The sequence below is a fragment of the Ambystoma mexicanum genome, chromosome 6q, assembly GCF_040938575.1.
Source record: "Ambystoma mexicanum isolate Mex_15411 chromosome 6q, UKY_AmexF1_1, whole genome shotgun sequence".
Taxonomy (NCBI): Eukaryota; Metazoa; Chordata; class Amphibia; order Caudata; family Ambystomatidae; genus Ambystoma; species Ambystoma mexicanum.
Genome location: NC_090937.1, coordinates 463,503,369 through 463,515,949, shown reverse-complemented (window position 1 = coordinate 463,515,949; position 12,581 = coordinate 463,503,369). Strand labels below are relative to the sequence as shown.

At 45.9% G+C, this 12,581-nt stretch overlaps 1 protein-coding gene across 1 annotated transcript in view; it reads left to right on the top strand.

Moving 5' to 3' along the window:
• The window catches only part of ARHGEF38 (Rho guanine nucleotide exchange factor 38), a 372,213-nt gene that overhangs the window by 258,865 nt on the left and 100,767 nt on the right, over positions 1-12,581 (top strand). The window contains exon 7 of the mRNA XM_069630953.1: positions 8,531-8,664. Coding sequence (XP_069487054.1) covers positions 8,531-8,664 — 134 coding nt within the window. The remainder of the gene's footprint in view (positions 1-8,530; positions 8,665-12,581) is intronic.

Genomic DNA, 12,581 nt, shown 5'->3' with positions numbered 1-12,581 from the left:
TACAGCAGTGGTTAGGAAGGTGCAGAATGAGCGAAGATGTTGAGAAACATTCCCAGGAATGCATCTTCTGCATGCAACAAAGAGAATCTAGCCAGGCCCCCTGCTGGGTTACAGCAAGAACTGGACGATAGACTTGATCATTGAACTTCCGTCATTGTAGAAAAATACAGTTACCTGGGCTGTGTTTGATACTTAAACCATGATGGGGCATTGTGTTGCCTTGTCCTCGTTTTATCCACTGCCAAGCCAGTTGGTCCAACATATCTTCAGGCTACACAGTCTAATGGGTGGAATCATTCTGATCCATAACCCCATTTTATGATCCGAATCTGGCACACATTAGCTGGACAAATGGGGCACCAGCTCGACTGCACTACAGCAACCCACCCCCAAACTGAAGAGCAAATGGAATGAGTATATGAAGTCATCCAACAAAACCTGCACTGCTTCATTACATAAACGCAGGACACCATTACGGAGCTTCTGCAACTGACTGAATTCCCATATATCAATCTCCATCATTCTTTAGGCATGTTAACATTTTCCTGCTTAATCAGCAGCTATTAAAACATGATGACACAGTAAACGGCACTTTACAAGAAAGCACAATACTCCCTAAATGAAGCAAAGCTCCTCTACAAGAGGCATGGACTAAAAAGACATCCAATGCCTTTGAACACCCTGCATGATTGCAAATGGATGTCTACTAAACACACCAACTTGCGAAATGCTACCACAAACTGAACCCTGGATTCATGGACCCATTTTGCATCTTCCAGATAGTGTACATTCCAGTTATGAAGTCATAACAGCAGAAGCATTAGCAAGTACATCCCATCTTTCATGTATCACTCCACAGACTTGGCCCATCGATCGTAATGAGGACCTTTCTCTGATGACCCTTGTGAAGGACACCCCTAGACAAGGTGGTTCAACACTTCACTGACTAGACACAAGGGGGTTGAGTAGAGTACCTTTTCCATTGGAGAGGATGAGGCCTCAAGGAATTGCCATCAGAACAGAGTAAGGCCACAAAGAGCCCGTGATTGCTATGCTCTTTTGAGTCATCACATCTGCACAAACGGATGCCTTTTTGGGGGGGATACTTTCAGGGTTCATTGCCAGTATTCCCAGAGATGGGTAAGTATTGGAAGGTTGATTGAATAGTCGCAGGGAAGAGGCGTCCGCTGCAGATGGGTGCTGCATCTTGGGGGAGACGGCTGTTAACCAACTTCATTTCCTCTTCGTGCAGGCTGTGCTGGTTGTATGATCTATGGTGCAGAATCCTGGCTCTCCTACATCTTATTTGCTTTTATTATGTTGTGTCCCCACCAGCAGTACCACTACCTCACTCATCCAAACCCCAGGGTCTCCTGCTAGCCACCTAGTGGTGTCGCCCGCTGAGGGCAAGAACTTTTAACACACATGCAGTGGAAGTGAGGGATGGAGGCTATGGTTTAGGAAGGCAGAGGAGATGGGGGCGAGCTAGACGTTAACCGTGTCCCATGTCCAATTCACTCTTTCCAGCCCCATTAGATGGTGATCTGCCACCACCTCTGCCAACCTACTGTCAAGACCCTGCATTTGAACTACTATGGGAGCTCCTGCCACCACATGTTACTCCATACTCTCTATTACCTTAAATTATACATAAGTAGCAGTACCTAGTTCAGGGGAAAAGAAGAGTGGATAAAATAACAAACTCCAGAGGACATTCGTTTTGGCTTTTTAGTCCCTGCAGGACATGTGTCATAACTGGCACCATTATCTTGCAACCTTCTGACAACTCCGCCCTTCACTCGGTTACCTCGCTTGATGGATTTACCTGATGTTCTCAACTAAATTCCTGGAGCCCTCGAGTTAATGCTTTTTCAAAACTCGAAGAATTTTGGATCTCTTCATCCCTAAAGGGAATACCTCTAGCAAACATCACCCACTAACTCAAACTACCCAGCAACCGCTCCAAGAGTTACAGTTCCTACTGCTTGTTTTCATAACACCTGTGAACTAGTTGTCCTGATGTGGCTTTGCTTTGATTTGAAAAAGTAAACTTCTTATTCCTTGTTGAAAGATTTAACAAAGTTCTGCTGAACTTGTCAAAAGAGTCTCGGAAGTCATCTCTTCACTGATACATCCCTGGGTTTACTTGGAATAATATTTCTCTTCTTAGTGGCACACTGAAGAATTTAAATCCGCTTTTCCCAGCCAAACCACTGGATTAACTCTGAATACTATTTCCCTTCTTAACAGCGCTCTGATGAAGTTACTTTTATTCCTTTGCTGATCACTCTGATGAAGTTACTTTTGTTCCATTGCTGATCACTCTGATGAAGTTACTTTTACTCCTTTGCTCATTAACATGATCCAGGACACTTCTTAGACGAGTACAGACGCTACTGTATTGCTTGGCACTTTGGAGCTGGATGTTCATTAGTTTCCACCTCATGAGTGCAGCGTTGACGCTAGCTTCTGGGGGAAGAGTAGCGTGTCACTGAATGTCACGAGAACACTGCACACATCTGAGACATTACTTGCCAGTGTCCCAAAACAAAGCTTAAGCAAGTAACAAGGTCACATCCAGGATAAAGACATGAATTTCCGGCCTCAGGATCTTCTTTCAGCGTGTATTATGGCGCCTGTAGTCAATGGAGCATTTCCTCAGGCTCCATAGGCGAACTGAACACATAAACATCTTAAAACACCCCACTGAGCCCTCCTAACAACTACCCTGCCCCTGGGTACGTTTGCACTTTCTTCTAGTGTCTGGTGACCAGTTCCTCCCTCCTCCTGCACGCACTAGAATAACTTCCAGGTGTCCTCCATGTCAGTATAGGGTGAAAGCTGGCCCGGAACAGTCCGATCTTTTGTCCCTGTGGAAAGATATAATAGGTACGAATTTTGCAAATTGAAAGTACTTTAGTTATCAGGGTCTAGGTCTAGGACTTGATCATGCCATGGGCTTTGAAAATCTGGGTTTCCATTTACATTTCACTCTTTGTACAAACTACACTTATGTATGACCAGAGTCAGCAAGCATCAGAAAGGACGTGCATCTCGATACCAGCGGTGCATGGCCCCGGCAGCAGAGCTGTGATGGAAGGCTCTGCTGAGAGATGACACCTCGAACGTGGGGTGATATAGGGACCGAGGTGTTGCTGAGGCGGCTATAGCCCCAGGTCTTTTGTTTGTAGCCCTGGATAGAAGCTCAGGGGCTACAACCAAAAGGCTAGCTGGCCCGAGTCCGGACATTAGCGTAGCTCCAGATCTTTTCCAGATCTAGCAATACCCCTGCCTGGGCTGGGCAGAACAGTTTGGAGTCAAGGATGCTGAGAGATCCTGCATTGACCTGACCCTCCACTGGTAGCTCAGCCCACAACTGTGAAAGGGCTTGTGAGATTGGCAAGGATACAGGTTCTAAATGGGGTCCCATCAAGGGACACCTGAATGGAGAGGAGACTAAAGGGCCTCTAAGCACGGCACTAGCTTTCTGACCAGGACTTCTCAGGAAGGCAATTACTAATGGATTAGAAGTGCATGAGTACTGTCCCCCACAAGGGGCTGGTCAACAGAGCATGTTGGGAAGGGAAGGTCTTCCTGACCCCTCTCGACATTCCCGCATGAAATGGATCTTGTATTTGCCCAGTGGTGGGAGACATCTCCACGTTTGTTTATCAGTGTATATTGATTGATATTTTATTTCTATCACGCTCATACACAAGTATTTCAGAGCGCGACAAGGCAAGGGAAAGGGAACAGGGCAGACCAAAAACAACAATCTTACTAGGCCCAGTGACATTGAGAACGTGCAGGGTAGAGGGAGAAGGGGGAGAAGTGCATGGAAGGGGGAACAAAAGGAGAGTGCGGAGCGAGAAGGAAAAAACAAAAATAATAATAATAAAATAATAAATAAAAAGGCAACAAACAATGGGAGTGCAGCCAGCAAGTGGCAAGTGCTGGGTTTATGGCAGCAGGCCATGTAGGTCTGAAAGTGCAGGAAGAAAAGGGGAAGGCTGTATGGGTACAGATACAGACCCCAGTGCAGGGGGTGGCCCCCAGGCAGTGCGTGAGGGTGGCAAGATGAGCAGGTACCTGGGCCCAGAGGACAGATTTGATGATTATAGGATTTGGATATTATATCATCAAATATCATATTTGATGATATATGATTTGGACCACATATTAACAATAAGCAAGACGGTAAACAAAACCATTTGTTGAAGCATACAAACTCCATGTTGTGCCACCTTGAACGCCATCTTTTGCTAGGCCACATAGTGATCTCTAAAAACTCTCTCTCCCTCTTTCCAGCATGGCACACAGCGAGCCCAGCTTCCCCCTCCACCTCCTGGCAACTTTGCATAAACTCATTTCTCACAGAAGTCCAGCCATGTATTGTTGCAAATATTCAGTATCCTTTCTCTTACTATGAGCTCACTGCCCTGTGTGTGGCCAGAGCAAACCCTGGGTTGTGTGCCCATCCGTCTCCACAAACCTGCTTGTGCTCCCTCGACCCCCACCCTTAAAGTTACAGCTTACAGAGCCCCTGACCCTCTATTTCTTTGATGCAGATACACATCTTAACTCTTGTAGTGACCACGGCAAGTACCCACCACAGCCTAATCCCCCCTCAACATATATCCTCTGTAGAAACATGTGTCAATCCGTATCATGGGGCATCAAGTAGATCAAAAAACCTAAGGCAGGCACCTGGGTCGAGGCACTGTGTTTTATGAACCTTTGGGCTTAAAGGGCCACCAACTCATATATTTGTCAAATGAACTTTACAGCATTCCCTTAAAATGCTAACTTTTATGATAGTCATTTGTCTCATGTCTTTAGTCTCTGTTGTGCTAGGATAGTCAGAAATGTTGCATCTTGTGCGCCTGACCATCACCACGCAGAGAGGAGCCCAGCTGACCCACATGCTGCCTGCTGTACCTCCAAGCTACCAGCCAATCCTGTGGGGCCAACCCGTATCTTCCTATAGTGTATCCATCTATTCCACCAATCCTGCTGTAATATGCTGTACCTATAGGGAAACGTTAGTAGTGACGTTTCCAGAACTTATAATGTACTGTTATGTAATGTTTGTCAGAGCAAGTCACTGCTTCCAGAGGCGAAAGAAAAGAAAATGAGGTTAACACACAATCCTGTGCAAGCGATTGGGTGTTAAAGAGGACAGAGGACTATGGTGTAACCTTTAAGGGTAATTTACCACTCCTTTGACAGACATTTTCATAAATTATGGCACTGCTTACTGTGAAAAACCTGGGTCTTTCTCAAAGTAGTCTCGGGAGGATTGCCAGGACACGGAGCAACACAGGTTCGATTCCCCGGGTCTGCGCTTATAAAACTCTGGCTATTAAGCGCGTTATAAATAATCAATTACAAAGTACTCCCCGGGGATCTTCTACACAGGTGGCCAGGAGCGGGCCATCGCTTTTGGATCCCAACCCTGGGGGTGGACAAGCGAGGGAGGATCACCTGCTTAGAGGGTCCTCAGTGAGTGGGGAGGGAAGACCCAAGGACGAGACATGGTATCCCCCCTTTCTTGATAAAGACCTATCCAACCCCCCTCAGAATTTATAGGATGTATTCAGTCACATTCTGCCCTTTCCCCCCAAACACCAATTAAGTACAGGGCTGAAGAAGAGAAGATCAAGGGGAGTACAGATTGTATATGAGAAACACCATTGTAGTACTTAGAAGAAGATGCAGATCAAGGCGCATAAACCTCTCAATTTCCTTCAAACCAGTGTAAAAAGCACCCAAACATTCAATGGTTGAACCAAGTAGGTAGGTGGGTGGATGGAAGTCACAGCTGAGCCATAGTATCCCAGGACCAGAAGGCAGAGAGCGGGACGCTGAGACGGTTGCCCATGCAGAGTAAGGCAGGGAGGAGCAACCGTGGCAAGGGAGATGTCTCCAAGGAGCCAAAGTCCGGAATTGGGAGGCGACACGATTCCTGCAAGACCCTGTGAATTGCTCGTTCCCCTGGGCAGTGAGAAGGAGCCCAGGAATGTCTTAGTGGGAGGGAGCGGGACCCTGACCTCAGCGGTTGAAACCGGAGCAAAACGGTGAGTTTCTCAGTGTTAAAGAAACCCGTTACGGGAGTCAGTGCTGCTGTCGCTACAGTGTGCCTGAGCAAACGCATAAAAGCCCTTACTGGAAGCAAAGCAAATGAATGCAGGAACCAACTACTGACATGAGAAACAAAGTAACAGAGTGTTCGCATACAAGAGTGTACTTTCTCGAAAGACTCTGTAGTTGAATGAGACGCTCCTGTGAGGAAAAGGGAAGCTGGGTGAAAACCGAAGTGGGAACAAAATCACAAAAAAAAGGGAAAGAGACTTTGTAAGAGTATAAAGAAGCACTGGGATGGTCCCCAGGCAGGAGGTTGATCAAGGTGGGCGCAGAGACCTCACAAGGGAAACGGAAGAAGCACTGAACAAGTAAGGCACCTGGTTGTGCAACCTGTAGGGGGTGAACCGTGCAGTTTGACAACTGCGCTACAACCAGGGGAGCCAGAAGCTGCATCACGTACAGTGAACTGAACTATAATATTATAAAAGAGGCAACTGTGAGCCAGTTACATATTTTGTGGAGTGTAAAGCAGATGAGAGGGTCCGACTCAGGGCGAAGGAATCCTGAAAGACCCACTACAGAAGAATATCTTGACCAGAGAAGGTATTGCAAACTTGTATCCAGCCAATCTGAATTGCCAAGAGAATCCTATGACTCTGTGGAACTTTCTAAATCTGAGTGCTTTAAACTTGGGCAAGGGAGCTGCAGAGGAGCTCCATTGTAACAATAACTTTATTCTTGAACGCTACCTAAGTGCCTTGAACTTGGGGAGGGAACCACGAAAGCGTTCCATTTTCTTCCTAATTCTACTTTGAACACCATTGAGTTGGCCAAATCCCATTCACCCTGTTATTCTGTAGAAGTGAGGGCAAGCATAGGTTTTGACGCATACAGACTTTTACTTTTGACTACCAGACTTAGAGTCTCCTTTCATTAGAGAACATTCCCACCTCAAAGTTAGGGCAAGTTAGTTATTTTCCCATCCTGACCACTAAAATAAAGGTTTTTGTAAATCTACTTTACTGTCTGTGTCAGCTCTTGATGCCATGCCCGTCTCAAATTACAAAACAGGGTTCTTCCACATGAAGAAAAGCAAGGAACAGAGGTTGTGTTACCAGAGCAATGTATCTGGAGGTTTTGGGGCAGGTTGTTTAATTGCTGTTCATCTTTCTCCGACACTATCGAGATCACAGAGATATCTAGTGAGGTGATGAGTGCACCGAGACCCGAGGAGCAGAGGCATGAAGGGAATCGGTGGAATCTCACAGTGCAGAATAGCAACAATCTTTTGTTCAGTTCCTAACAGTGTGGGCTGGTCAGATGGAGAGAAGTGGGGAAACTGGGTAAAGAATGCAATGTGGATGGCACCATCTGGAGAAGGATTTTAATAGGAATGCCTTTTATAGATGCAATTATCTAAGCAAGCTGTACTTGCTAGTTCCTTCTTCACCTGTCAATAGCCACTTTTGTAAATGCAGAACTATGAAGTTGACAGACAGGGGACAAGGCCTATAGCTCCATAGATTCTGCTATGAATAGGGGAGGCTGTTATTTTGTTTTGTATTCATTGGTTTGGTGGAATCAAATTCTAGTCTAGTCTTGCTTTAAATTTGGGGCATGGGCATGAGGCACAGAACCTATGGCACAGAGATAAGGGGTATAATAAGGTTATATCTATCTGTCTTTATGGACAACAGCATTTTAGCCATCATGATCATATTTTCCCTCTCGACATATGGGGATTCAGTGGAACAAGCTGCTCTGCCGGCTTGCTCCATTTAGATAAATAACATCTACATTTTAAGTCTTTGTCTACTTATGAAAAAATCATAGAGCTGCGTCACATAATCTGTTGTGGTTTAAGTTTACAATGTGATGAGTCAACATGAATGTCAAGTCACGTGGTGATGATGGATGCCATATTGTCTTGTGAACTGTGATAGCAACGGCCTGGAAGATTATATGTGCATAATATTTCCTATGGATTTGCAACAAACTTGTTCATATAACTAGCAACTACCGTCCTCCACCGAGCGGGCGTAGTCCCCACTTTTGGTTTATGCGAACCAGAGAGAGATATTTAAACCAGTGACCTGAAGGGGAATATTCAAGAATGAGTTTGAAACAGTTGAATCCTCCACTTCGTGTTATCCCCTCCCCACTGCATGTGTACACTTGCATCTTCAGCACCATCAGAGCTGGCACTGCAGGTTAGTGAAACAATACTTGAGACTGTATATTGTATTGAGAGATCAGTTATATTTCTTGGTTGATGCTGCATCTCCGATGCAAATGATGAGCTGCGTGCAGAGAAATGCCTCTCTGTATGATCAATTTACCTTGCGACAGTTCCTAAATCTGCGACAGTTCCTAAATCTGATAAAGCCGGCTGTCTTGGTGGGTGCTTGCTGGTGTTCATGTGTCCGTGCTTTGTGCCCTTCTGCAGTGCTGAAGTACAGGAGGAGCGATGAAGAAGAATCCCTTAAGGACAAGCTCGCCAAGCTGAACATCCACTCCATCAGCAAGAAATCCAAGAGGGTGACCAGCCACTGGAAGATGTTGACCGGGGGAGACCCTCAGGTAGGCCCAGAGACCGCTTAGGCAGCCATACCAGTGACAAAACCCTGAACGTCTGCAATTACATGTGTGACAGAAGGGGAGATTGCCATTAAGGTAATTTCTCTCTCTATTCTCTTGATTTTACCCTTTTTCAAGACAAGACACTGTGTTATCTCTGTTACCTAACCTATAATTATTAAAGAGATACATACAGTCTCTCTATTGCTCTGTCATTGAAATCAACGTTTGCACTTATTTGTCTAGCTGGAGTCACCACTCAAGGTTAACTTTTCCTATGTTCTTTAGATGCAGTTTGTAGATATAGGAGGAATTGCCAGGAACCTGCCAACGATGGCATTGGGGATACACACCTGGGACCGCAGCTTCGCTAGGGAAACCCTCAGACGGTTGATAATCTTAAATTCAGTCACAAACCTTTGAAGGACTGGGACCATTCTAGGCTCTAAGAGGTGCCAGAAAAACAGAGCAGTGGTTGCATGAGCAATGGAAGATCCATGCAGGAAATTGAACCCAAATCACCGTGCAGGATCCTGTGAGGGGGGAGGGGGAGGATAGTGCAACTCTGAAGCCTGGCTTTGCAAGGAAGCCATCTCAAAGTTCGAATGAATGGAAAGTAAGTGCATTGGGATTTTCAGTTCCAGTGCATGATACTACAAATATGACCAGAACATTCTGAACTGATTTACATTTAAAGGTAACAAAGAAATGTACACATCCGACCGAAGGGCAAAGGAGTCACCGGATGAAGCATGACCCTAAAGAAGTGTTTTCTGGAAACTAAACCTCTGAGCCCTAAGGAACATAGAGAGAACACATTAGACCAATGGTATTCAAACATTCAAGAGGAAACACAGAGAGGGGGAGGTGGAGAGAAAGTAAAGGAAAGAAGAATGATCAGAGGAAAAGATAGATGAGCTAGTAATGGGTGAGTCAAGAGGATGATCGGAAAATATAAGATCAAGAGAGGAGCCAAACATGTGAAAAGGAGGAGTAGGATATTGATTAAGATGATAGGATTGAAGTAAATGAATAAAGGGAGGGAATCCAACAGATGATGGTTATAGCCACCAAGAAGCAAGAAAAGTCAAGAGGTAAAATAGAAGACGCGAGAGTCAGGTCATCACAGAAAGAAGAAAGAGGGGTAGGGGGTGATACCAAGGGAATGGTTAAATAGTGTGGAAGAAGTGGTACTCCAAGGATGCTAAAGAGGACAGAGCAGGAGAAGAGGAAGCCAGCAAAAATTAGTTGAATAGGAGTAATGGAGTTGTGGATAGAGAGTAATACAGGAGGAAGGACAGAGTTGGAAGGAAGGCTTGAGGTTGAAGGAGGAAAAGAAAGGAAACGATGGAGTTGGGGAAGGGCAGATGAAGAGTGGGGGAAAGAAAGAGCAAGTGAAAGACTGGAGTTGAAAGAGGGAGAAACATGAGGATGGAAGAGAAGAGCGAGCAGTGAGGAGGTTGCAGTTGGAGAAGAGCAGAGAGAGGAAAGAAGAAGAGAAGAGGAACAACTTTAAAGAGGTGGAAAAGGAGGATTAAAGAAGCATTGAGGAATCAACCAGCAACTGGCTGTGGCTTCTGAATGTCGTAGCCCAGGTCTGGGCCTGTCAAACAAGGTGGGACTTCCAGAAACCCTAGGCTGTGCTGGGTCCTTGAGAAACCAGAACTTCCAGTGAGCTCATGAGAAACGTAAAGACCCTCTGCATCATCCCCAAGGCTTTCTGGGGCCTGGGACCTCACAACATTTAACTCTCTCTCCCTAAATACCTCCCTGCTAGAGTCCTTTGGTCCTCTAGCTCCAACTCTCTGCAGGTCAGACGTTTCTTCAAGCAGAGAGTGGGGAGTAGATGTTTCTCTTCGGCTGGGGCTTCCCTCTGGAATGGCCTCCCTGCCCCTCTGTCTTGGGACGGATCTCCTAAAGTTCCAGAAGCTCCTCACAACCTTTCTTTTCTCATCCTCCTTTGCGCTCCCCCTCTGCTACTAATCTTCTCTTGACGCTAAAACTGGATGCCTGTGTCCCTTATGAGTCTCTCTGGGTTCAGGCCCTCCTTTGTCCAGTCCTCCCTTCTCGCCCCTTCCTACCAGCACTTGGCCCCAGGCACCCATCCCTGATTAGCCTTCCGAGGCTGGTCCTCCTCATCCACTCGCACTATTACCCTAATCTTAGTTTCCCCTGGCACTAGACCTCCTGGGCCCCCCTTTGCACTTGCCCAGCACCATGGGCCCCCTCCCTCCAGCACTTCTCCCTCTCCTGACCTGTCCCCCCACCTGCCCCTCTTGGTACTTCACTTGTACGATCCGAATGTCACAAGGCCTAGTATGACCGTTATTGTTGTTTTCTCCTATGTCGCCCTACCGCTCCCCCCCTTTCTCTTGTGACGCCTGGAAACACTTTCTGCTGTATAGGTGCCATACAAGAAAGAAAGAAAGATAGAAAGAAAATCTGAAGGGTGTGATTAACTCTGTTTGTTCTTTTATTCATCTCCCCCTCCTTTTATTCATGTTCCATCCCTCTAATCTTCCTCTCTCTGCCCATGCTCGTAATCTAGGCATCTAATTTGACTCCTCCCTCTCCTTCACCCACCATATTTCTCTTACTTCCCGCGCATGCCGCTACCACCTTTTCAATATTCGTAAAGTCCGCTCCTCTCTCACCTTCCATGCCACTAAACTTTTAATCTCTTCTCTCATCTTTTCAACTGCTCTTCTCTCCTCTTTGGACTCCCCGCTTCTCATCTTGCCTCCCTCAAATCCCTCTACCACTCTGCCATTCGTATCCTCTGTCTTCTCTCTCCTCACGATTCCATCTCCTCCTCGCTCTCTCATCTTGGCTGGCTTTCCTTTCATTCCCAACTTAAATTCCACTTCCTCTGTCTTGTCTTTAAATCTCTTCACGATCTTGCTCCCCATATCTCTCCTCTCTCATTTCATTCTACACTCCCTCACACTCTCTCCGATCTGTCGATCTCTTCCTTCTCTCTCTGTTCCCCCCGTTCCCATGCGTCTCCTCTCGTTTTCGCTCCTTTCAGCTCCTTGCCCCCTCCACTGGAACTTCCTTCCTCTCTCTATCCATTCCATCCCCACCTATTCCTCCTTTCGTGTCTCCTTGAAATATCTTCTCCACTCCCCTCTCTGACACTCCTATCTCCTCCTTCCACCTTCCTCTCTCCTCCCCCTTACCTTCCTCTTCTTACCTCTCTCTCCCTGCTCTGTTCCTCTTAAGTCCCCTCTCCTCATCTCTCATTCTCAGCCTATTCCTCTTCCTGTTTCCCACTTCCTTCCCCTTCTCCACCCCCTCCTCCCTCGTTATCTTCACTGGCAAATTGTTCTACTTACTGTATTACTGGTTTGATTCATATTTTGCAATTGCTTCTACTGTTTTTTTTATTGTATCCTTGTTGTTATAATGTAAAGCACTTTGGCGTAAAGCGCTATATAAACACAATAAACATAAACATAATTGAGCAACCTTGCAGGATCTCGTAGTGAGTTGAAATGCTCATGGAATTGTGTGAGATCGTAGAAGAGGACGGGAGATGTGCCTCTTGTGGTGTTCTGTGGATTCTATTTCTTTATGAAGAAGATGCAGTAGAAACGGGCGGAATGTTTCCCTGAACACAGATAAATGTCTGAACTGCATTGGACCAGTTGCAACATTTTCTGCCGGTGCTTTGTTTTTTTGATCTCTTTTATGTAAATAGTTAAAATAAAATTGTTGGGACATGAAATTGTTGACACACGAGAATAGAATTGATTTGGCTTCATCTCATTTAACCATTCTTTCAAAGGATATGGAAGCGAACATATGACTGATTCATACAGTGGTCCTTCCAAGTCCCAGACACAGTTGCCAGGACCTTACATTAGTTTACTCCTAGTGCAAAAGGAGCATGCTCTTGGTTACAGGAGCACACAATGAAG